The 27973-nt window shown below is 37.1% G+C and overlaps 1 protein-coding gene across 1 annotated transcript; it reads right to left on the bottom strand.

Moving 5' to 3' along the window:
• Positions 1-1371: 1371 nt before the first annotated feature.
• LOC120524515 (olfactory receptor 6N1-like) lies at positions 1372-27429 on the bottom strand. Its single transcript, XM_039746350.1, has 2 exons — positions 26626-27429; positions 1372-1533 (listed from the first exon to the last, which is right to left on the bottom strand). Exons 1-2 carry the CDS (start codon positions 27427-27429, stop codon positions 1372-1374), a joined length of 966 nt encoding a protein of 321 aa, XP_039602284.1.
• Between the last annotated feature and the right edge of the window lie 544 nt (positions 27430-27973).

Below are 27973 nucleotides of genomic sequence, written 5' to 3'. Positions count from 1 at the left end.
TCTATATAAAATAAAATTCTATTTTACTATATACTTACTATTGTTCTCTCCTCTGGATTTAGTCACCACCCTTAAAATTTCTTTTATATAACAACTGTCCAATCTTGTTGAATACAGACCATCTTATCCTTTAGTCATCTTTCAGTACATTTTGTGTATTACATTTTGCCTCTGTTGTTCACTTGACCTTTATCAGGTTTCTTGATATGCCAGACAGGTTTCTGACATGTATTAACCACAGATGGTATTTCTTTAAGATGAATGCTGTTACCCTATAATTATTCTTCCACAGTAGTTAATTGTAGTGAATAATATGCTAACAGTTTAAAGAGAAATAGTATTAATGTTTACACATTTCTTCATTTGTGAAGTTTTCATCCACAATAAAATTTACACAGCTATCATGGTTACTGATAAAATAAGTTAGTTTATGTGCACAGAACTATCTTTACATCAACAGTTTAAAAGAATGTGGAATATTTATTGTTGTAAAGCAAAATAAAAATATAACTAAGGTAAAAGTTATGTCAGAAGGCAAAAGTTACAAAAGAGTTACTTATAATGGACATTTAAACTTGTTAAACTTGTACAGATGTCAATTGGATATTTCATTCATATTGTTTTAATCTATCTCATAGTTAAGATAAATTGATTTAATTTATCAAATAATTTGAAATTTAATTAATATATATATAGATTTTTTTTCTTTTGTAGTTTGTTGGAATATAAAGGTCACTTTTATGCAATATGTCCACTTTTTCCACCACTATCTGTTCTGTTGCAGGGAGTTCTCCTCCGCAATCTTCACATTGGCCTCCACACTGGCTGGGGAGCAAGCAACAATTTTCACTGGTGCCCCCAACAGAGGCACACTTGACTCAGTCAATTATCCTGGGGGGATCTGCTGGCTTTAGGGAGCAATAAACATGATAGACATATGAAACATACTGTAAATTATATAAAGATGGCATAAAGAAGGAACTTAAACTTAGAATATAGAACACAATCATATCGAACCAGGACACCCCTACTTTCATCCATACTCTAAGCAATTTTCTGAATAGCAGAATATAGTATCAGTTTATTATTGACAGTTATTCTTTATCTGGTCTTTAATTGCTTAATAATACTCCTTACATGTCAAGATGGCTTGCTCCACCTATCAGTCATTACAGCCATGAATTACATGCTAAAAAGCTCACAATACATTAAAATGTTGTGATTTATTAAAACCAGGGAAAACACGAGGATTAACAGTTGAAGAACAGGATACATAATAATGAAAGGCAAACTAAACATAAACCTAAATCTCCATAAGGTCTAACTACAGTAAATCCTAAATAACTTTCCTGGTTTCTTTCTTCTGGCTCCCTATTCCGAGGAAAGGTGCATCTCCAGAATTGTCAGCCTTTGCTTTTTATAGGCCTCATTGAGAAATTTGTGATGCTGATGGATGTTGGGATTTCCTTTCACCACTGAACTTTCTAAAGGGTGTTTTTCGCCATCACTACTGAGTAAAGTCAATGTTAGTGGCTAAAAAGTAACCAAATAGGCAGATTGACTCATTAACACTAAGTCCAAGCAGGAAGATTGAGAGTCCCCTAATTACAACCCTGACCACCCTTAGGCCGGGTTTATATTTCACAGGTGCACCTGTGAATGCTACTGCTATGTAAGCGTTGTACTGTTTATACTTGTGCGCATACTTTACGTAAATCTGGAAGATTTCACCAGGTGGCAGCGCAAGATATCATCACGGTGAGAAAACGTCCGGCTTCGCTGTGTTGTGCATTGCCTAAAACATCCATTAAATTCCGAGGACACCTTGCCACAATATCTCTGAAAAGGATGGATGTTTAATGATTACATACATCAATCCCAGGATGTGCACATTCCGGCTAGCATTGTGCATGAGGCAGAAACAATCCATGGATGGGGCATCAGTTCATTGCAAGGTGAATACAAGTAATCACACTAGCTTCATTTTAGCATCACCAAATCACCAAACCTTCATGTATTTGGAAGAAAACCGGAGCACGCTGTAGAAACCCACCAAAAAACGTGCAAACACCAGGCATGCAACACCAGGGACTTAACTCACTACTTCAAGGCAGTAGCGCTACTGCTCCGCCACTGTGCCACCCCTACATGTACTTTGTATAATTATTAAGAGTATTCATTATTTAAATGAAGTTGTCACTTTATCTGTAAAATGTAATACACATACTTTAATGCATTTTATCATAAAAGTGATATCAAGTATAACTTTATTATGTTATGTGTGGCGAATGCTGCTTGCTGTTGCTGTCAATGCAGGAGGCTGCCCCAGAAGCACGTAGTGATTAACAACTCCGTTAGTTTTAAGATGACGTTTATAATGGTCTACTTCAATGATTAAATAAACTATGGGAGTAAAGTGGACATTTAGAGATTTAAAACAAAATTTCCACTTTAATCACAAAATAGACCTTTTCACTGTGTCCCTAACTTTTTTTCCTTGTGGCTCAAAAACATAGCTGTACATACATACATACGTTGTGAATGTGCAAAAAAAAAAAGATGGCACAGAAGATGGTATGCGAGACTTAAAATGTATCGTGTCATTACATTGGGGAATATGCAACGCTTGAATATAAAAGCCTCACAAATGCATTTGTATATTGGCATTTTGCTTCACCACGTTGAACCATTCATCAAACATCTAAGCACACACATCGATCCCGGAGGATCTGCAAAACATGTACAGTAGATAGTAAACAGAGACTCTGATATCATGTTCCGACTTGATCACACTGTGCCCCCCCCTGACGTTTTGCTGGTACTGCATTTTGTCAAATTAATTTCCGAGGATGTGCTCAGAGGATGCATCAAATGAACACTGAGAATATGTGGCATTCATGATGCGTGCGCATTAGCATTCTGAGCGTGAAGTATAAACTGACCCTTAGTAAGTCACTAAAGAAAAATCTTATCTGAAGGCAAGATACATTAGCATTTGCTGACAATGATGGTCCCGTTTACTCTTACATTAAAATTCACCTGTTTTACAAATTAGCTTTCTTGTTAAGTACCAGACTGTCCAATTATTGGGCTGTCTCCTAAAGCCCAGTTAATGCTCGGGCTGCTGAAAGCTATTATGATTTAGCAATATATGTCACTTTGGTGCCATTTTGTTGTGGGTTTCTTTTTTCTTTTGTGGATGCCACTATTTTCTACATATTGTTAATGGCAGCAGCTATATTATTTAAAGTAAAGATGTTCACTGCCATCACATATGTGTATCATATGATGTTGTCATCCTACCATAATAGATGATAATAGGAGACACATTCTGTCGTTCAAGTTTTTTGTGTCTTTAATTACTCTTGCATATTTTGAGTGTTGTGAGAATTAATGATTTCAGGTTAGTGTTTAGTTTCAATATTTGACAATTTTTGAATGTTGATGTCTAGTTTATTTTAGGTATGTGATCCATGTGCTTACAGATCCCTCCTGGTTTGCCCTAAAAGAATGATGTAATTTCGTAATTTTCCTTTTAAGCTGCCCTCTTTTCACTTTGCCCTAATAATATATTGTACCATATATGTATGTTTATAAATTGTGTAACCACAAGGGAATGCCATTGAGCCTCAAGCCACAGACACATTGTGATGCAATACCGCCAGTCATTAAATAAAAAGGGTTTCCAATCAAGCACCAGGCCAAATTAACACAAGAATATATCAAATAAGCAATTTCTTTTATCCTTCCTTCTCCCGAGTGAGTATCACCCATTGCCTCCCAACTCTCTCTGAGGTGAGGCTGCGGGCTTCTTTTAGACCAGGCCCAGGACTGCTTCTGCTGTCATGGCATTGATTGTCTGGGTCATGTGGGAACCACAACAGTCTTCCACTGGCAGCACCCAACCTGGACTGGTCTTAGGGACTCCAGTTCCCTTGCCATTCTGTTAGGGACTGCAATTCCCTTGCCATTCTGTGGGTGTCATAACTGGGTTCATCACAGAGGAACACTGCCATCTGGGGGAATAAACTACTCCCAGTATGCCCATTCGCCCAGTCCATCCATTATTTTCTCCCAGGCATTCAGACTGTAAGGTGTAGTGGCTGGGTTAAGTCTTCAGACATGTCTTTGTGCAATATATCTTTCTTAAAGGTATATTTTATAACCTTTTCTTACTCACTTGTCCAGTGTATTATCAGAAGTGCAATACTAAAACCTTGATTAATCCTTTTCAGACGGACAGAATTTGAAATTTGAAAGTTTTTCAGTCAGAAATAAAAGTGACTAAGAGAATGTTTAAATGTGGCACACTAAAGAAGCATGTTTTGCTGCCATGATATGTAAGCAATGTCTTTATCATACTGGAAAAATGATGGTAATTGCCTGGTCTTGAGAAAAGAAATTTAGCATTTAACAGCTTAAATAAGAGATGTGCATTTACGATGTTTTGCATGTGTGTTTATCTAACTGATTGAGATTAAACACTTCTTGTAGTTACATCTTTATGAATTTGAAACAGGAGCATTAATTGAAGGAGTGCAAAAAATGTTATAAACCTATACTACTTTTCTAATGAAGGAAGTCAGAAAGTTAAAGACACTGAAATTTTGTAATTAAATTAAATTTAAAATGGTGCCAAATTTTAAGCTAATGTTTAGTTTGCTTTTTCAATATATCTCAATACAATTCACCAAAGCATTTTGACACAGCCTCTGACATCTTTTTTGCACTGACTCGCCAGATGGTCCACTAAACCTGGAAAGATACAATTAAGGACAGGGATGATCTAATCTCAGAGTACAATTTCTTACTAAGGGGCCTAATCCCAAGCAAAGAGGTTCCATTAGTCCTTGATTTTTAAACAATAACAAACATTAACATATCCTCTCATTATTCTTCTTCTGATGGTACTTTATTTGAACCTCCACCCTTGTTTTATGAGTTTGGTGATATTTACAAACACTTCCACCGTGGGGTTCACTCATCACTACAGGTTATTATAAATTGTTCTAATAGTGAGGGGGTTGTGCCCTCAATTCTTTAAACATGTGGTGGAGCAATCTTGTCTTTAAACGGCTGCATTAGATCCTGGAGTGTTAGCTAATTTTTGCACAAATTCCCAATTGCCTTTATTTATAATTAACTAGCCAACCCGCGGCGTACCATACGCTGCATAATCAGGCCAGTTTTTTAATGATTTTTAAGCAAAGGGAGAAAATTAACATTTGAAAAATCGGTAATGTAATAAATCAGCAAGAAAAGCAACATTATAACAATGCACGGAACGAACCAACACATAATCGTCCGTGACTGAAAACTGGCAGATCGCCATTGCGCCTTCTCCTGCCAGACGCAGGGTTGGGGGTGCACGACGCTCAGTCGCGGAGTGTGGAACAGGAGGAGAGGAGAAGGATGTCTATTCAGCTCCCTCCGTCATGCTAGTCTGCTGATTTCTTGTTCAGTATGCAGTGCCCGCTTATGTGCCCACCTCCAACTCGTCACTTGAGTCGTTGTTGTCTTTACACAGTCCAGATGCACCTGTGACTCACATAGACGTTTCATTGCTCTGTGCCGTTTTGGCTGCTGTTTGCAGCCCGAATGGGGTGCAATGGCTTACCCACGCCTCTCTGCGTTGGGTAGACACACGCTCAATGGAAAGACATGGTTGTCTAAAATGGGTTGGTGTGAGAATACAACAGTAAATGAATGAAAAGATGGAACTCCGGAGAAAGCAACATATAATTGTCCGTGAGTGAAGAAGACGCATGTTTGTCGCGGATGCGAATTGCTGTATGTAGTGTGTAAAACAGTTTGCTATGGTGCATGCGGTCGTGCGTCGTAACCGAAAACTCGATTTTTAAAGACTGCTTACGTCATTGTGTTACAACATCAGTTGTAAAGGATTGTTTTAAGGATCCCATGGGATACCCCTCGCAAACCGTTTTACACGCTGCATATGGCGAGTCACCTCCACGAGAAACATGCCTCTATGAACAGTCAACGTGGCTCGGAGGTGCCAGGAGTTGGTGGGCGTGGCTCCTTCCTGTGTGCGCCATAGGTGTCTTACTTGTCGGCGGCTCAGTGAATCCACGCCCCTTCCGGCGTGCTTTTCATGGTTGTCTTGCCTTAGTGAATTATATATATAAATTGGTCAGTCATCTTAACTCCAATAATTATTTTGAGATCTACCAATCTTTTTTTAGGCGTTATTAATGACATCTCCTTTATTGCTGACTCAGGTGGGACAGCAGTCCTTATTCTCCTAGAATTTTCTGCAGCTTTTGACACTATTGACCATGAGATCTTGCTATTACGACTTGAGCATCTAATGGGGCTCATAGGTGCTGCTCTTAACTGGTTCAGGTAATATCTTACTGTTAGACACTTTCAAGTGTCTTTCAATTCCTCTTTATCGTCTACAGCTCCTGTAAAATGTGGCGTTAACCAGGGACCTATTTTGGGTCTTATTTTATTTTCTACATATTTTCATTGTATAGAAGGGATTTTTAGGAAGTTTCATGTTTCTTTTCACTGTTATGTCAATGTCACACGGGTTTATATTCCTGTGTGGAACTCTGCAATGAATTGGCTGCATAATTGTCTTGTAGAACAGAGATCCTGGATAGTGGCCAATTTTCTCAATTTCTCAAGTGCTGATAGCTGGTCCTGCAGCCAAAGCTCAAATTGGTTTTGAACTTCCTGGTCCTTCTGTAGATGTTTTGCAAACCTCAAGTCTGTAATCTTGGAGTTATTTTTGATAGTAACCTCTCTTTTGAGAAACAGATGTCATTTAGCCAAGGTTAAATCCCTTTTAGCTCCTAGGAATCTTGAGAAAGTTACTCATGCTTTTATCTTTTTTTGGCTTGATTAACTTGTAACTTGTTGTATTATAGGATTAGCAAATCCCTGATATGCAGGTTGCAGTTGGTTCAGAATGCTGATGCTCATTGTTGAGCTTGGGCAAGAAAGTCTGATTCTTTATCTCTTAAGCTCTTTAAACAATAAAGAGAACTTACATCTACCAGTCAGTTGTCCCTTGTTGTCCCTCATCTAATTTTAAAACTAATTAGGACATGGCTTTTACATCTGCTGCATGTTGTCTGTGTAATTCATTACATTATATCATTAAGGAGTCATCTTCAATTGAACTATTTAAAATTTGATTGAAGACGCATATCTATTTCCTCACTTTCTGTTACCTTCAGTGATACTGATGGTTCTCTCCACTTAGTCATTTTTGTTTCAATTTACTGCTGCTTGTATTGTGCTTTATTGTATTTTATTCAATTTATTTTATTTATGTTTATTATATTGTAATAGGGTTCGCTTCCCGGGTCCTCCCTTTATGGAGTTTGCATGTTCTCCTCGTGTCTGCGTGGGTTTCCTCCGGGTGCTCCGGTTTCCTCCCACAGTCCAAACACATGTAGGTTAGGTGCATTGGCGATTCTAAATTGTCCCTGGTGTGTGCTTGGTGTGTGGGTATGTGTATGCCTTGTGGTGGGCTGGTGACCTACCCGGGGTTTGTTTCCTGCCTTGCGCCCTGTGTTGGCTGGGATTGGCTCCAGCAGACCCCCCGTGACCCTGTAGTTAGGATATAGCGGGTTGATGGATATTGTAATGGTCTGGGAAAGAAATTGCCACTTACGCAGCGTGTCCTAAAAATCCATAAAAGAAGAAAAAAAGTGGGGCTGCACGGAGTGCTGTGGAGAGGGGCAGGCAGAGTAGACACATCTGCCACTCTTAAATAAAGCAGGATGCTGGGATGCAAAGAAGTCGGGGGTTTAAGATAAAAAAAGTTTGTTAGACAGTGTTTTTTTTTACTGGTGTGTTGTTGTTCTAGGCCTGTTAAGGGATAAGAGAAATAAAACCTTTTGGTTTTCTGGAAAATTACAACCACTTGCCTGTGAATGGATATTACAATGTGTATTATTATGCACTTTGTCTATAGCAATACTGATGTTGTTTTAAATGTGCTCTGTAAATAAATTCACATTGACATTTAGCATGGCTAGGTTTAAAATAAAATGAGTATCTCCAAGGAGTCACAATATCAGTTTTCCCATTTCAGGATCAGTGTCATAGGCAGTTTGTACATGGTCCCAGATGTTGCCGCCCAAAGTTTACATTAATTATTTTGTTTTAAAACAGACTGAAAGAGACTGAAACATTATTGTGAAATACCATTTATTTTCCCTCCCCAGACATTTTCTGTTAAAATTTGTATCTTTCTAAAATTAAGCATTTTCATGGCACTCTCCCTTATCTTTTTTGTTTTTACCCCATAAATAACTGGATTCAAAAGTGGTGGTAATAATAAAAAATCTATTGACATAAAAATTCTCACATCATGAGGAAGAGCTCTTACATCAAAACGCTGATGTAAAATTTCAAAAAATGTAGCAATACAATAGTTTGAAAATGTTATAAGATGAGGCAGGCAGGTTTTTACTGCTTGACTGCGTGCTTCCTTTGAAGCTTTAACACTCACAGAAATTATTTTAATATATGAATATAGAATAAGCATCAGCGGTGGCACCATCAATACTGTTGTCACAAACAAGCCAAAAGCACTGTTGATGGATATGTCCACACAAGATAACCTGACAATAGACCAGTTATCACAGAACACTTTATCTATCAGATATCCACATATTGGAAGTCGAATTGTTAACAAAATATGCACAGTGAAAATACAAACAGGGTAAAGGTATGTAAAACATAATAGGCTCGTCACTTTTGATGGCTTCATTATATTATTGTATAGGAGAGGATTACAGATGGACACATATCTATCATATGCCATTAATGCCAAGATTGAAAATTCAAAAGATCCATAAGTATGAATGGCAAATATCTGAAGCAGGCATCCTGTCCTTGAAATTGATGGTTTGTCTGATAAGAGGTTATCCAAAAATTTTGGATAAAAAGCATTGCTTCCATAAAGACCATTAATAGTTAAGCAACAGATAAATATGTACATGGGTTCATGAAGGTTTCTGTCACGGACAATAACTATTATAACAATTGTATTTACCAAATGTATTAAAAGGTAAGTAATAATAGTCACAGTAAAGTATACGTTTTTTATAAAACCAATGTCTCCATAAGCAGTAAAGAGGAAAGTGGTTATATAGGAACCATTTTCCATATTCTTCCCCCAAATGCAGTTAAATGGACCCTGTAAATAAATAAACAATATGTAATTAATATGAAGCTTCAGTTGTATTATTTGAACTATTAATTGTAATTATTTGAACTACTAATCAACAACACAATTAAATGTTACATTAATGTAATAATCTTGGAGGGAAAATAATTATCATTTCAGATCAGCATGGCTTTCTATGGAAAAAAAAATGTTTTTCCAAGCTTTCCCCTTTACTAGTATTAATTAAACTTTATTTTTTCCTGGCCAAAGCAGTATACCTTGGTTGTATCAAACCTTTCTGTACTCACATATTTGATATGCTACAGCTTAGCCTTTTCAGTAAATAGGATGGAATATGCAAGCAGTAAATTTTAATCTCCGCATGTTCATCTAATCTAATCTAATGTTTTCTTATGTAACAAAAAAATTCAACAAAAAACCCACAATAAAACTTTCATCAGATTGTAACACTACATATTTTTTTTTTGTTCAGCATGAAAAATGCTTTCTGGAAATTATTTATTTTGTTTTATTTGAAGAAAATAACATTGCATAAAATTAAATCAACCTTATACAACAAATGACTTTGTAAAACTATGAAAAGAAAAAAAAGGGGAAAAAAGTAACAGAATGTGAAAAAGGAAAGCAATAAAACAGTATTCAAAGAGAGAGGAGAGCTGACAGCATGGACAAAATTAGAAAAAAAAAGGAAAATGTCAATTTCCCTCCTGATATAAATGCTTATTCTAAAATTGTATTGATTAAATCGACATATTTTTATAGTTTTAAGTTTTTAAGTTTTAAACACATCCTTTAAGTGAAAATTTGATGTTTTCCAATTTCAAACAGTTTATTACATCAGTTACCCGCTGACTTATAAAAGATGAATTGGGATTCTTCCGGTTAAGTAAGATATGTCTATGTGCTACTAATGTGGAATAGGCAATTACAATCAATTTGTCCTTCTCCACTTCTCAAATTTTCCCAAAGGTTTTTGTACAAAATGATGTTAATTTTGGGCAGCACAGTGGCGCAGTGGGTAGTGCTGCTGCCTCGCAGTTAGGAGACCTGGGAAGTGAACCTTGAGTTTGCATGTTCTCCCCGTGTCTGCATGGGTTTCCTCCCACAGTCATAAGACATGCAGGTTAGGTGAATTGGCGATCCTAAATTGTGCTTGGTGTGTGGGTGTGTGTATGTGGGCTGGCGCCCTGCCCAGGGTTTGTTTCCTGCCTTATTGGCTGGGATTGGCTCCAGCAGACCCCCGTGACCCTGTAGTTAGGATATAGAGGGTTGGATAATGGATGGATGATGTTAATTTTGATTAACTTTTAAACTTTTTAATGCTTAACAAAATTATTAGACTGTCAGTACAACAAATCAAGAAAACTTGTTATTTATTTTATATATCCATTCATTTTCTGTAACACTTCCCCAGTAGTAGGTGTTTATTTTCTCCGTATCCTTCTGAATGGTGTTTCTGTGTCCATGGAACAGACAGACATACTGTAGATCTCACAAAGAAGCATGCAGCATGTGACTCAAATACCACACAGTATAAGCACACTTTGTGTAATAACTAAAGGACTTATAAGAAAATACTTCTATCACTAATTTCATCATTGATTAGAATGTAGGGAAAAAACTGCTGTAGCCCAAATTCAAAAAACATTTACAGCAGATACATAAATAAAAGTTACTACAGATCAAGAAACATTTCCATGCTTTAGATCACCATTCAATCTCCGATCATAAAACAGCACCTATTATCTAAACAAAAAAATATATTTTGCTAGCTTCTAAAATGACACCCTAATGCAAACATTTTCATTCCACTTAGGCAAACAATTGATTTCTTTTTCCTCTTTATTTCTTTTGATATAAGAGATTTGAATATTCAAAAACATATCAAGCATTTTACTAATGAATAAATAGCATTATACATTTTTCTGTTATATGTTTTGTATGCTTGCAAATCGTTATACAATAACTTAAACACATATCACCTGATGAAGGGTATACAGCCAAAATGTTGTGTCTTTAACCTTCTTCCTTTTCAGTGTTAAATAACTTTTAACCATTTTTTGACACAGTCCTCAGACTGTACCTAACATCCTAGGTGTATTTCTTGTCTGGTTGTTCACTCTGTGGTCTTTATATCCCTTTTGTCTAAGTATATATGAATTTTCTTCAGATGTGATGCATAAATTCGGTAGGCGCTCGTACACCTTATTGACTTCTGCTATATGAAAAGTCACATGAAGCTGTTACATTTTTTCAGTTTTAATTTGAGATTTTTTCTCTTACCTTGATCCCAATGCAGGTGTCATTTGTCACTTGAAGCCTATCTGCCTAAGTTAAATATTTTACATTTTTAATGATGGAAAATCTTGCAGACTTAGCACTAGTGTTCTTCTGTCTCTTTGTGGTTCATGTTATGTTTAATTTTGCAATCAGCCTTGTTTTTGTTGGTGCTTTTTAAAGCATTATGCAATGGTGCTGTCTATGAAATGCACCATTCAAAAAGAAGAACGATTCACTGATTTTACCCTTACTTTGAAATGTGTGTTAATTCAGAAGCTGTATAAACTGCAAAATTTTGCAAATAACTCAAAACATAGAAGAACATTACAACTTACCCTGCTAAATGTTTCCTAATAACTTTTTATCTAAAATGTGTTATGAGTGTTATGTTTAGTTATAAGCAGATAAGCAACCAATTCTAATTTAGAGGTGCAAGGAGATATATATTAATACAAATAGAATGTACAATAAAATGTCATTCTCATACCTTAAAATTCCTGAAATTGCTGTGTTGAGAAACACTTTGCTGTAGCATTTTTTTTTATTTTATATGGTCGTTGTTTGAAGATGAGGCTTGATTCATTATGGTAACTACAGGGAATTACAAACAGCTGGGAATTGCCAAACATTTATTTTAGCAAATGTATATATTTGTTGTATAGGAAAGTCTGGTAATTTAAAAATAACCCATGATGTTTTTTGATAGTTAGAACTACACATTTTATTGTGCATGCTTTTAAGGAATTGTAGTTTTTTTTTTAATATTGAAAATTAAGACAAGGATGCTAAACTTAACAGAGGACTAGAGAAAACGTTTATGCACATAAGACTTAAAGTAAATAGCTGAATATAAAAATGAAAGAAGGAAACCCCATTTTGTGTTTATTTCACATTCCTTATATAAAATCATTTTACTTATTACTGCCTCTTAACAAGACACTCCCATAATCCCAGTCTGAATGTCTCCAGTAACATTATCTGTACATATGACAGTTTTTACTGGTTAGACAGGTAATTACAGTAGAAGGGCAAGTGTCCTTTATAAAGCTACTACTGTGGATAAATTTACCACTCTATCTATTACTATGTTATTTATTAGGTCCTAAATGTTCCTAACAGTGGTAATATAAGTTAACAGTCGTGTACAAAATATTAAGCTAGTGCCAGCTCTATTGACCTGCCATTTTTCTGTCTTATTTAAAAAATTCTGAGATCTTTTTATTTTTGTATAGTTAAATATTTTTATGTAGTGATTCATACCACAATAAATCTCAAATATGGATGCAGGTCTTGAAAAACTCCAAAGGCCAGACCTGTCCTCTTTGATGATTCAGGCTTACTGAGAATACCTTAACCCAAACAGCCTAGCCTTGAATTATAATGGCAAGGTTTCATTTTGCAGAGTCCCAATAATGGGTCTAAGGCTTTTAATTTTAAAAAACCTATAAAATGACTTTAATGAAGAGGAGGAAACTGTGAAACCTCTGGTCATAAGACATTAAAAACGTTTATTTAAGCAAAATGGAATGACAAAGGGCAAAGCAAAAAAATTAGAAAAGTAACAAAAGGAAAAAATAGGCTTTGACTAAAAAGAAAACCAAACAGCAAACAAATTCAAATATCCACAAACCAAAAACAGCAACTTTAAACAAGAGCAAGGAGTCAAATCCAGAAAATTTAAATAAAACAAAATATCACAATGCAGAAATTCAAAACACTAACGCAATTCAAAAACTCAAGTGATAAATACTAGCTGGGCAGTATCCCAGCTGCATAATTAGGTTGTACTACCACCTTTGGCTCAACATAAAGGAGACAGAGCAGATAAACAACCCCAAAACATATAAATTTAACATAACATACAATTGGCAAAATAATTAACAAGCAAATTAATATCAAGTAAACAACACAAAGAAAGAGCAAAACCAAAATTAATATCACAACCCACAAAATTATATTTAAATAACAACCAAAGGTTTAAACAAACAAAAATTTAACTTGAGCCAGGGCAGTAAGCAAAAACGTTGTGGGTTCAGAAATGGACAACTGCAAATTTTGTCCTGCCCTTAATATCTTTTGGCGGGGCATGTGTGAATGGATAACACTATGATTAGAATTTTTTTTTTAATTTGGTTAAGATTAACTTTAATTTGCTTCTTGACAGTTTCATGCATGTTCTGGACTTGAGAAACATGTAATAAACCAAATTTTGAGCTTTATGGGTTCTTTTTTAAAACTCTGTCCTGATGCGAGAAATTTTAGTCATTAAAGCTCAAGAAAGGCACTACAAAAGATATATAAGAAAGCCAAGACAAATATGGATGCATAATATCAACCTCTTGATTTGGAATCTGAGATATGAAGAGCATTCATCGATTCATAGGTAAGGAGCATGACAGGGTCCACAAGATTTTTGAGACATATCATCGTTTTCCCATGTAAGTTCATCTTTCAAGGATAATGATTTTGTTTTGACAGAAGCTACCATATTTTTAAACTCAAATGTGTTTTTTTCACACAAAATTTATTTCAGTGATTGTAATATTTTGTTTGAGCCTTGTGACTGTTAAACCAATCCAAAATGCACCAGACAGCTACAAATATGCAATGAAACTCTTTATTTGAGCCTCCTTGTGAGCATTAAAACTAATTTGAAATACACCTGATACCTACAAATACCTAAATTAAAGCTGTGTTCATCAGGCTCTGTTATTGTAATTATTAAATGTATTCAACTTCTTACACCTTTTTACATGTTTCCTATGTATGGACTGATTATGACAAAGTTCTGTGTTTAAATACTTCAAGTACTCAATGAACTTCAAAGGACTGTCAAAAAGACCACCTCAGGTATTTTAAAGGGGTTAGGAAGCACTGGAAAAATAACTGGAGTATAGATGTTCTCTTCACTGTCATAAATAACTTAATGCAAGCACCAATGACATTCAGTGACGGCAAGACCTGAGCCTCTTATCTTAGATATCATTCCCTATCGCCTAATTAAAAACAAACATCTAAAGCACACAAATATGTCTTTTACTTAGATGAATAATGGTGCCTCCAAAACAGCTGGAACAAACGAGTGAGGCTTTACTTCACATGCTTTTAGTAATTGTTTTGTCTTAATTTTTATATTTGCATATATATGTAATATTGTGGTACATGGGTATGAATTAGTTGACTTTGTCATTTGAGTTTGTAAAATACATTAGTTGATATCAATTTCTGCTGTCTGAATTCCTTCTTATATTATCTTTTATATAGTCTTTGTCATTATATTTGGAAGATATGTGTGCATAATACTACAAAGCGGAGGTTCACTGTAGGTTTGTTTTCTTTTGTTTTTTTTTAACATTGGTTTGATTCAATTATAACAATGGTTAATGTTACCCTTACATTATTATATTTTACTAGCCAACCTGCGGCGTACCATACGCCTCATAATCAGGCCAGTTTATTAATGATTTTTATGCACAGGGAGAAAATGAACATTTGAAAAATCGGTAATGTAATAAATCAGCAAGAAAAGCAACATTGTAACAATGCACGGAACGAACCAACACACAATCGTCCGAGACTGAAAACTGGCGTACCGTCCTCGCGCCTTCTCCTGCCAGACGGAGGGATGGGGGTGCACGGCGCGGAGTGTGGAACGGGAGGAGAGAAGGACGTCCATTTAGCTCTGTCTATCATGCTAGTCTGCTGATTTCTCGTTTAGTATGCACTGCCCGCTCATGTGCCCACCTCCAACTCGTCACTTGAGTCGTCGTCTTTACACAGTCCAGATGTACATGTGACTGACGTAGAGTTTTCATTGCTCTGTGCGGTTTTGGCCGCTTTTCTATATATAAACCAGTGCAGGAGCATCAAAGAAGACGCATGTTTGTCACATCGCAACCAGTGGGAGCGTATGAGTCGCACTTAGTGGGAATTTCACGGTTTGCAGCCCGAATGGGGTTCAACGGCTTACCCACGCTGGGTAGACACACGCTCAATGTCATGCATAATTATTTATTGAATGCTAAACATTTCTGGAAAAACACAGTTGTCTAAAAAGGGAGGGTTTGAGGATACAACAGAAACTGAATGAAAAGATGGAACTCTAAACATTTCATTGCTCTGTGCGGTTTTGGCTGCCTTTCTATATATAATCCACCAAGGCACCTGACCACGGTAGTGGCGAGGTGGGAGGGGAGTGTGAACAAAGTGCAGGAGCATCTAAGAAGACGCATGTTTGTCGCGGATGCGAATTGCTTTATGTAGAGTGTAAAACTGTTTGCTATGGTGCATGCGGTCGTAACCGAAAACTCGGTTTTTAAAGACTGCTTACTTCATTGTGCTTCAACCTCAGTTGTAAAGGATTGTTTTAAGGATCCCATGGGATAACCCTCGCAAACCGTTTCACACGCTGCATATGGCGATTCACCTTCGCGAGAAACATGTCTCTATGAACAGTTAACGTAGCTCGGAGGTGCATGACATGCACATGACATTAACCTGACCTGCACTGCATGTGGCCTCTACAACAGATTTTTTCTGTGTCTTCGCGTCCGAGCTGGTGGGCGTGGCCCTGCAAGTTGTCGTCGTATCCAATGGTCTTGGAGTTGGTGGGCGTGGCTCTTTCCTGCGTGCACCATAGGTGTCTCACTTGTCGGCGGCTTAGTGAATCGCTTTTTATGGTTGTCTTGCCTTTCCATGGATGTCTTCCCTTAGTGAATTATATATATAGATAGATGATTTCTTTTCTCATTGGCTCTCTGAAGTTCCAGATTTTCTGTCTTCAAAGAAGGCAATTACCCTCTCCTGTCCTTCTTCTGGTCAAACAAAACTGCATAAGTGCTGCAGGAACCAACCGAATAACAATATTTGCCAAGAATCATCTGAATGTTAAGATGGTATATTATTATGTCCAGCATATTACTAACCTAAGCTGTATCTTTACCCATTTCTGTCTCCTACAAGCTAACTTATTTAGAGGCCATACATTAAAGTGACACAGCTCCTTCCTACCAGAAACAAATTACGTGGTAAACCAAGTCCATTGGTTAATCTGTGCCTAAATAGGAATTTTATCCCTTATTGTAGGTTTACTAGCACTAGCATTGACATGCATCCAATTCATGAACTTTCTGCTATTGCTTTGGATATGCTTTTTGTATAAAACAAATGTGGGGAGGGAGGTGCATTGGGAGACCTGCTTTTCATGATGGTGTTAACTTGGTCTCAATCATGAATTTTCATATTTATAACCTTGTAATTTTGGATAGTGTGAAAATCACTTATAAGATCCTCTTTGTACTAGCTGTTTGTTCGAAAATTTTAGCATAAGCTGTGTTAGAATAATGTAGTGAAAACTATGGTAGAAGAATTTTGTATATTTAAATATGTAAATCAATATACTGTAAATAGCCCCTTTCTTTCAGTGTTTTGTTAAAAGACAATGGCAAAAGGACATGAAAAAAAGAATTTCAATGAATGTATTGACTTAAGCAGTGGTATAAGCAACAAAAGGAAGTTGATGAAGTGATACAGCGTGGCAGAGACATTGAAAGTTCATGTTGAGAAAGTTGTGCAGTGCCCAAAATAAAAATGAAGTGGTCAGATATCAAAGTTGATATGAAAAACGAGTCACAGCCCATCGTCTGTTTCTTCTGTTTCAGACTATATTACAAAAACCGACTCCTGTGCTGAGGACGCGACTCCAAGTGCTGCTTTGTGCTGACGGACACTGTTCTTGACTCACAAATGCAATAGTGGATGCTGTAAGAGATGTGGCAAATGAAGTGCGGTACTATGTGATATTGACCACAAATTAAATGAATTGGTTAAAAAATAAATGCAGCATCTGATTAACTGTTTTTACATTCTGCTAATTACATTCAAACAAAGTTGTAATGCTGTCAATTTGGCTGATCAGGTATATCATATCGCATTTCTTTGGGTACGGGCAAGCCTCAATTGTATGCTACATTATGCACAATACAACACACCTTCTGTGCACTATAGAGCAGTACATTAACACTAGAATAACCAGTACCTATGAGAAAACTTGTAAATCCGGCCCACCTTAAATCCGTTTGCACCTCTCCGCCAGCGTCTTTTGTCCTGTAAATGTGCCAAGTAAGACGAGCAGCAAGCAGCCAGCTATTCCATCCCCCACCTTTGCAGAACGTTTGCTAAGTTTTCCCACCTCATGCCTTCTTTGATTATCTGGGAGTAAGTGAACTGCTGGAGTTTTAGTGTGAAAATAATAGATTGTTATTTGGAACACATGCATTTCATGTGTATACGGTTTCTGCAGTAATCTGTGTAAACATATTGTTAAAACAGAAACTTTTTCATATTTTAGTAATAAATTTTGTAACATGTATTACTCCTGTCTAATCTCATCTGTCAACCTGTCCATCACCATTGCAAATAAGAAAGGGCTCAGAGCCAAACCCTGATGTAATTCTACCTCCATCCGTCACTCCTAACGCAGACTTCACCACTGTTACACTTCCTTCGTACATATCCTGTACAGCTCTTACATACTTCTCTGCCACTTCCGACTTCCTCATGCAAAACCACAACTCCTCTTGAGGCACCCTGTCGTATGCTTTCTCCAGTTCCACAAAGACGCAATACGACTCCTTTTGGCCTTCTCTATGCTTCTCCATCAACATCCTCAGAGCAAACATTGTATCTGTGGTTCTCTTTCTTGGCATGAAACCATACTGCTGCTCACTAATCATCACCTCACTTCTTAACCTAGCTTCTACTACTCTTTCCCATAACGACATGCTGTGTCTTATCAATTTTATCCCCCTGTAACTACTACAGTCCTGAACATCGCCCTTATTCTTAAATATCGGCACCAGTACACTTCTTCTCCACTCCTCAGGCATCCTCTCACTTTCCAAGATTCCATTAAAAAATCTAGTTAAAAACTCCACTGCCATCTTTCCTAAGCACCTCCATGCTTCCACAGGTATGTCATCTGGACCAACGGAATTTCCATTTTTCATCCTTTTCATAGCTGTCCTTACTTCCTCCTTGCTAATCCGTTGCACTTCCTGATTCACTATCTCCACATCATTCAACCTTCTCTGTCTCTTATTCTCTTCATTCATCAACCTCTCAAAGTACTCTTTCCTTCTCCTCAACACACTCTCCTTGCTTGTGAGTATGTTTCCATCTTTATCCTTTATCACCCTAATACCTGCATATCTTTCCCAGCTCGGTCCCTCTGTCTAGCCAATCGGTACAGGTCCTTTTCTCCCTCCTTAGTGTCCATCCTCTCATATAACTCATCATATGCCTTTTCTTTAGCCTTCGCCACCTCTCTCTTCACTTTGCGCCTTATCTTCTTGTACTTTTGTCTACTTTCTGCATCTCTCTGACTATCCCACTTCTTCGACATCCTCTTCCTCTGTATACTCTCCTGTATTTCCTCATTCCACCACCAGGTTTCCTTTTCCTCCTTCCTCTTTTCAGATGATAGGCCAAACACTCTTCTTGCTGTCACCCTTACTACATCTGCTGTAGTTGCCCAACTGTCTGGTAACTCTTCACTGCCAACCAGTGCCTGTCTCACCACTTCCCTAAACTCAACCTTGCAGTCTTCCTTTTTCAACTTCACCATTTGATCCTTGGCTCTGCCCTCACTCTCTTCTTCTTCTTGATCTCCAGCGTCATCCTACAGAGCACCATGCTATGCTGCTTAACTACACTTTCCCCTGCCACCATGTCAGAGGGGGGACATTTTTGTACACTGTGTCATTCCATTTCTCTCTTAGGAAAAGAAACATGCAAATATTACATTTAAAGCCCAGCAGATGAACAGGCAATAGGCACCCATTGTTGGCAGTGGGGGTGAGAAGTTAAAAGGCTGTCAGCAGATTGTAGGTATTTGCTGGATTGCATAGGAGTCACCATTTTGAAGTTTATGGCTGGTTGAGATTTACAAACAATACCACATGTGATAACAGAACGGCTGCTTCCTTGGAGGATCCTGGATAATCCAGTTACTGATTGTGTCAGGATTGTTTGTGTAAGTATTTGCTGTCTTGCAAAGGAGTCGCCGCTTTGAAGTCAGGCCTTGGAGGATGTCTGTATTTACCTGACTTGGAAATCAGGCACTCGGACAGAGCACAGGGGCTCGCAGGCTGACAAGGGTACGTGGCTGGCACGACGTGAGGCACAAGAACAGCAATACTTTCAGGGAGGAAGAGACAGCTCTACAAGGAGACGCCGGTTGTGGGTCCAGCGAGAGAGGGAAGCCGCATGAAAGGACCGAGCAAAGCTGGCAGGCAAGAAATAAGGCGTGCCTGATTCACAGCAATGCAAGGAGCCCAGGGTGGGAAAAAAAGGAACAACGAAGAGACCCCGACAGGGATTCCACGATTTTGACAAAACGAGTGTCCGGTGAACAGAGTGCATCCGTGGACAGTTGAACAATTAAGTGTTGGGGTAACACTGAAAACAAACTGGACTTTGCACCACTACAGGTTGTATCATCCAATTCTGTTTTTAATGGATTTTAGAGTGTGGACTGTGTAGTTTCTTTTCTAAAAAAGAAATTTTCTTCATGATACTATTAGATTTGGTTTATGTTCATTTATCTTTTTAATGTACTTATTATTGTCTAGTGTAATAGAAGTTACTGTTGCTTTTCCTGAAATTACTGTTGTGTCTTTCATTGTGTGTTTACTCACCGCCTAATTTAAAGAAACCTGTGTGCTATTATTGGTAAATTTCAGGAGTTCCCAGTCTCTTGATAAAACTGGGTGGCATAGTCGGATATTTAAATGGTGTCTAAGTTAGATTACCTGTAAGTGTGACCAGTCACCTGTTACAACCACTTTGCAGTCTTCAGTCTCCTTCAGATTGACTCTTCTGCATAGGATGTAATCCACCTGTTTCCAGCTTCCTCCACTCTTGTACGTCACCCTATGTTCCTCCCTCTTCTTAAAATACAAATTCACCACAGCCATGCCCGTCCTTTTGGCAAAATCCACTATCCTCTGACCTTCTTCATTCCTCTACTTGACACCATACTTACCCATCACCTCCTCATCTCCTCTGTTCCCTTCAACAACATGTCCATTGAAATCCTCTCCAATCACCACTTTCTGTCCCTTGTGTACACTGCTCATCACTTCATCCAACTCACTTCAAAAATCTTCTTTCTCTTCCATCGCACACCCAGCTTGTGGGGCATATGCACTAAAAACATTCATCATCATTACTCTGTCTGACACTCTTTTCACCTCCAAAACACTCTTGACATACTGTTCCTCCAGAATAACCCCTACCCCATTTCTCCTCCCATCCACACCAAGATATAACAATTTGAATCCACCTCCAATCCAATGGGCCTTACTTCCCTTCCATTTAGTCTCTTGCACGCATACTATATCAACCTTCCTTCTCTCCATCATATCTGCTAACTCTCTCCCCTTACTAGTCATACTAGTCAAACGAAGTGTTGCTTTCTGAGGAAGGAGATTAAATACCTGAGGTATACTGATAGAGACAATAACCACTAAACTAGAGACGATACAACTGGTTAGAGAGTGGATACCATTCAGCAGAAAACAAGTACCCCAATTCCTGGACTTCTATGGCTATTATTTAATAAAGTTGTTGCTGCTTCCTACCACTCAGTCACTTGCAGACCAAAAAAAGACAAAGATTAATGAAAGGCTCCTGGGTATCCACCACCATTTGAATAGAAGAATACAGTAAAGCTTTTTCGAAAGTCAAGGAGAATTTATCAGGTTGTGCTACCAGATTGTCATAGGAAAAATGTCTCGACTCCCCAATTCCCATGCACGACCCTTGCCACTGCCCCCCCAAACCAAGGAGGAGTCTCTGGGGTTTGAGACACTTACTTTTACCACCGCAGGTGGAGCAGGTGATGGGCACTCCTGACCTGACCTCCTAGCTCGTTCACCCCTTGGCAGGGTCCCAAACACCCTGGTTTCCCTAACCCCTAACCCTAGTACGTAGACGTTAGTAACCAGTTTGTCAATATCAGGCTTGAAATCTTGTGCAGCTGCAAGTTTTATGAGGGATGAAAGCTGCTTGGCAGTAAGTCTGGAGTGCTGTGGGGTTTTGGTAGCTTTCATTAACGAAAACAATTGCTCACAAAGGTAAGTGCTTCCAAACATAGACAGTACTCTCGATGCCAACTTATGGATCTGCACATACGAGGGTGGCAGGTAAGCATACAAGCCTGGAACACCAACTTTGTTGTATTTTGCCATCAGAATAGAATCTGACTGCAGTTCAATCAATTCCATTTGGATATTCTCAGGCGCATTCTCAACGTTGTAAGAGTATGGTGACGTAAACAGCACAAAGTTCTGTTCGTGTGAACTGAAATCGCGAAAACACTCACTGAATTCATTGCTCAGTAATACATGTTTTGGAGGATTTGTTTTCCAAATTAAATTTTACTTTACTAAGTTTACTTCAAAGTTAATATTGTAAAATAAGCCAATATGCAAAAAACCCCCAGACCTACACTAATTATACAAACTCAAAATCACAAAAATCTGTTAATAAACAACTCACCAACTTCTCACGTCCACTTCAGATCTTCAGCTGTAGACTGCACTAACTGTTCATTTCAATACTGGCACAAAAGTACATAAAACTAGAGCAAAAAAAAACGTGAAAATATGCGAGCTATTACTACTCGTGATGGTTAGTTCTGCCCAGTGGCCAGTCTCAGCAGCCCAGCCAGTAGTGTAGCCCAGTGGTCCGCAACCTTTTTGATACCAAGGACCGCTTTACTAGAAGCAAATTTTTTCAGGGACGGGTGGGTTGTTAGAGGTTGGAGTTTGTGGAGTGATTATGGAAGGGTTCGTAGGGCAGTTTTTATACACAATTTACATTACATTTCTATTATTATTAAGTTATAATATAGTAATAGAAATTATACAGCTTGCCATAATGCAGAATCAGTGAGAGCCCTGAGCTTGTTTTCCTGCAACCAGATGATCCCATCCGGGGAGGATGGAAGACAGTGACACGCGAAGTGTGTTGCTTATGTTCAGTCTACTCCGTAATCTCGTTTTGGTTGCTGTCACTGCAGAAAACGTGCATCACAAAGATAGGATGTTGGAAATGGAAGCAGCTTCAATAGCTTCTTTCGCGTTAGTTTAATCTTCTCCTATCTACAAGTTATGGTGAACGGAATTTTTCTCAGCATTTCCTTGCGATAATACACTTTCAGGGTGCGAATGATGCCCAAATCCAATGGCTGAAGAACTGCCGTACAGTTGGGGGGGAGGAATTCAACGTGAACATTATCTAAATATGGAAGCATGTTGTGGTCAGCATATTTATCCTTTTCTTCTTCTTCATATTGTGAGGTTTCTGAACTCTTTTGGGATCTGGGACCCCCAGGGGAAAGACATGCTGAAGTGCGTCCTGAAGCGCTATTGCCACGTGTTAGATTGTTCGTCTGGGTCCCAAGAGAGTTTAAAAACCTTATATTTTCTTGAATGAGTGCCGCATTAATAGGAATGTTTCTTTAGAAAGCATCACTGCAACCACATAAAAAAACTTTTTCGGCATCTTCAAGTTCGCATACGTTTGCAACCCGAGATTTTTGTTCTTTTTTGCATATAGCAAGTATGCCGTTTCTATAGAAGGGTGACAATGAGTTAAATTCCAATGGATGTTTATCAAATGTTGATGAGCAATAAGGAAAAGGTATCACTTGAAACCACACAAAACAAAAACAGCAAAAAAACAGTACGAGGAATGTTCGAAGAAAGAACTTTTTTACAATGTTTCTGTTTGGGGATCGTTGTGCAAATGTCCACAACTGAGTTGTGACCACAGAACTAACTGCTCTGTGGATAATTCATTCAAGCATTTCACGGTCACTTTGTTGTAATGAAAGTATCTGCTGCTGAATGTACTTCGTAGTGTCATAGCTCTCACGTGAGGCAGAACTTGCTAGAAACCCTACTAAATGTACTGACAAGGGAAAGCAGACACATTTCTTAAATTTCCTTTTAAACTGTTTTAATTTTCAAGTGAAGTACAGGAATATCTTGTGCAGGATCAGTATTTAAGTTAACCATGCTGAATTGTACTCTTCTCATAACCTGATAGAAAGTTGAAGTTGAGTAATGTGATTCATAACTTCCATCCATCCATCCATTATCCAACCCGCTATATCCTAACTACAGGGTTACGGGGGTCTGCTGGAGCCAATCCCAGCCAGCATAGGAAGCCAGCCCACCGCAGGGCACACCCCTACACACCAAGCACACACTAGGGACAATTTAGGATCGTCAATGCACCTAACCTGCATGTCTTTGGACTGTGGGAGGAAACCAGAGTACCCAGAGGAAACCCACGCAGACACGGGAAGAACATGCAAACTCCATGCAGGGAGGACCCGGGAAGCGAACATTTACTCTGTAATTGCATTGTATTTGCCTAACAGAATAATTAAGCTTGTAAGAAAAATTATGTATGAGGCATCAGTTTGTGCAATAAATTCTTTGATAAATTCATAATAATGCATTTTTTTTTTGTTTGTGTAGAAATAGTATAAAAATGTAAAATTATATTCATATGATTTCTGTAAATATGTAAATGTTTTTATAAAGCAAGTGGCATGTAGGCTTCTAAGAAAACAGTTTGCAGCAGCATTCAGTATAGATTTTTGCATCTTTGTTAGCATCTTCTGCATGCAAAATAGCGACACTTTACATAGTGTTTTTGTGTTTTACTTCGTTGCAACTCCAGTCTCACTTTCTTCACTGTACTAAGCAGGCATTACTTTTTGACAAATAGCTTCTTTGTTAGAGAAAATGATGTGAAAATATTGTCAGGAGTGATATTTCCCCCATGTCTCTGAAAGGCACAATGAATGACATCACTGCAGCCATATACCTTGTTACCCTGGTAATTATGTGGGATCTTTCTTCAAATAAATGTTTGTTATTTATATCAGCAACTATCCAAAATCTGATGCTAGACACATCTGCTTTGCTTGAGGTGCAGTGAGGGAAAGGACACCCTTCTCACCAAGGGTTATGTTCTGCTCTTAATTATGACACATGATGCTACTTAAATTGATCCAAGTGTCTGAAATAGCAGCAAAGATGTCAGTATACAAACTACAAAGTCACCACCTATTTGACATGGGGAAAGGTGAACATAGCAGGTAGCACTGTATTTCTTCTTGTAAATATTTTTGGGAGGCACTGAAAGACTTTGTTTTGTGTAGTTTCTTCCTGATTGTATTCTGGTTTAGGAAGACTACTGTTGTGTATATATATTTTTTTTTTGTCTTTGATTCTTTTTCATTTTGGGACTGGCAAAAACCACTGCAAATAATGCTCACTAATTTTGATTGGGACAATGTTTTTGTGTTTTTGTGCACCTGTAAGTAAAACCCAGTTTTGTTTATGAAAATGTTCTCTTTTTGTGCCTTTGTCTCTATTTCTGCCATCTCTCAAGTCTGATCCAGGTTGGTTCTGTACTACAGGATAGCCAGAGTGTAGTCTGGTGACTACCTTGCCACTGCACAGGGTGTCGCAGTACTACATTGAAAATGCCAGAAATCAAAGATTGTATTGAAAATATACACACACAAGCCAGAAGTGATTAAAAGAAAGAACATTATAAGAAGCCCTGCAGTGGGCTGGCGCCCTGCCCTGGGTTTGCTTCCTGCCTTGCGCTCTGTGCTGGCTAGGATTGGCTCCAGCAGACTCCCGTGACCCTGTAGTTAGGATATAATGGGTTGGATAATGACTGACTGACATTATAAGAAAGAAAAACTTCTAACTTGGCAGTTGCAGTCATTATGCATTATGCAAACGTATCATTGCTGGTATAAACGAGCCTCAGTAGCGTTTCCTGACACACTTCTTAATAATTTGTTGGCTGAAAGTTAGTTAGAAATGACTCTAATATTTGAGTTAGTGTGACTATTGTTTACAGTGCTTTAGGTTATAGACTCAGAAAACAATCTGACTATGGTAACTTAAGAGGTTAAGCTGTATCTGACTAGCGTGTGCTTCTTAATAAAACCTCCAGGTATAAATCACTCTCTTAGCATGCGTTACAAAAATAAGAGTTCACATGCAACCTCAGAGATGAAGTGCCATTTCCTTAGCATGTTTTGTAGAATAAAACCTTGGAGGCAAGGCAACACAAAGTAACATGTGTTACATATAAATCAAAGCCTAACTATTAAAGAATACTCACCAAATATGAATATTCAGACAGTGTGTGACTGCAGAAAAAAGGCAAAATCTTTCCACAATAAATTACCATACAAAAAATCAGTCAAATCTTACAATATGTGACAATTTATTAATGGCAAGCTTAAAGCTATATACAGTAACGGAATAAAGTAAAGTTATAAAAGTGGAGAAATAAAGCATGTAAAAAATAAAAAGACAAGCATTCTGGTCAACTGAATTGCTTTTCATCCCTTTATACATTCAACGATATTCTTTTTTATATACTATGAGAATGTAAAACAAATACTTTAGGTCAGACATCAAAACTCACCAAATGAGACAATGTTTGGCCATGTAAACTCGAAAAGACTTGTCACCTCTTCATTTGATGTCAGAAAATACAAAGGGAAAGAATGTAAACTAAAAACTTTACCTCCAAGGAAAGATGCCTGGGGTCTGTTTCATTAATAAGTACTAAGTAATGTAGGGAATATCACAGAAAAATACCCTTGCGGAAGTAATTCCAAAAGATTCACTATGGCATTAGTATTAATATAAGACTACTCTTGCCTATGAAGTTATTAAATATCATAGAAATTCTTAAATTAATTCCCAGTGATCTTAGAAGTTTACAATTCTAACACATAGTTATCACAGATTTATTAACATATACACAATACATTGAGAATTCTTCTATTATTAATAATTCAATAGTATCTTAATACAGTCACAATATTATAGAAAACATACAATTTTTCTTTAATACATCTTATACACACTGCATTATCAATTTGCTTGTTTATTTATAGCATGTTTAATATTTGCTAATAAGTTTCCATTCACGTTTGATTCTTTTTATTTTTGTGTAAATAATTTGTTAACAGCCATCCTTATTTGTTGATTTTTTATACCATAAATAATTGGATTTAGTAAAGGAGGAATAAAGAGAAAGTAAGCTGAAAGTATTATACGAACCATTGTAGGTAGGTGTTTCATATTGAATCGACTCTGAATCATTTCAAAAGAAGAAGCAATTCCAAAGTTAAATACAATCAGCAACTGTGGAGTGCAAGTGGCGATAGCCTTTGCTTGAGAATTCTTTGATGCTTTTATGCACACTTGGAATATTCTCACATAAGAGCAAATAATCAAAAGCACTTGAGTAAAAAGAGTAACGGCAAGATTTATAAGATAATATATGTTTAAAGATGTAGTATCAGTGCATGCTAATTTGACTACTGAATAGTTATCACAGTATATTTTTTCAATGATGTTTCCACACAGCTGCAGACTACTAGATAATGATAATGTTATAATTACCTTAAAGATGTTATACACATATATTAAGATAAATAGTGTACACATTTTGAACGGGGACATAATGACAGGGTACTGTAATGGATAACAAATTGATACAAACCTGTCATAGCTCATTACTGTTAAAATGGTAAATTCAAATGCTCCATATGAGTAAAAACAAAAAATCTGTGCTAAACAGCTTACACGAGAAATTTCATGAGTTTCCGATAGTATATTTTTTAAAAGAAATGGGCACAAGGCAGTGCTTCCATACAATTCGTTACATGACAGATTGCACATAAAAATATACATTGGCTGATGAAGTTCTCTCTCTAAATATACAACAACAATAAACATTAAGTTGAGAGCTATGATCAGAAGGTACAAAACCAATACAATAGAAAAATACAAATAATTCAGATTAGTTAAATCTCCATAAGCAGACAAGAAAAATGAAGAAATATAGGATGAGTTTGACATGCTGGTCTCTTCAGTTTTCTTCTTGAAAGGAGTTTATATTTTGAGTTTTCTTTCTTCTCCTAAATTGGAGTTTTTTTTATCCTATAATGGAAATCAAGGGGAGTTGGTGTAATATCTATGGTTTAATTTAAATACTTGTAAGAGTATTTTTTCTAATGTCAAATGAATATGTTTATTGTTCTGTAATATATTGAATGTAACTGGATTAAAGAATTAATGAATGAAGATGGTAATTGAAACATATTATTATACAGTATACTAATTATACTATAATAAGTTTTGATAATAAGTATAATAAGTTCTGAAGAATTTCAAAAGATTTACTAAAGAGTTGTACATACTTTTATTAAAACCATTAGGCCTAAAAGTGTGTTTAATGATACCTTGGGTATATATTGATAAATATTTTTAAAATATTAATGTAAGAAATGTACAAATTATTTTATATTTTGGACTTTTTAAACATTTTGTTAATAGAATAGCAGTTTGTACTTAATGTATTAAATAAAGTAATATATCACAAAGGTTTTACTGAAAGTCATTG

This window comes from Polypterus senegalus, chromosome 2 (assembly GCF_016835505.1).
Source record: "Polypterus senegalus isolate Bchr_013 chromosome 2, ASM1683550v1, whole genome shotgun sequence".
Classification (NCBI taxonomy): Eukaryota; Metazoa; Chordata; class Cladistia; order Polypteriformes; family Polypteridae; genus Polypterus; species Polypterus senegalus.
Note: the sequence above shows the minus strand (reverse complement) of the source record. Positions and strands in the feature narration are given on the sequence as shown.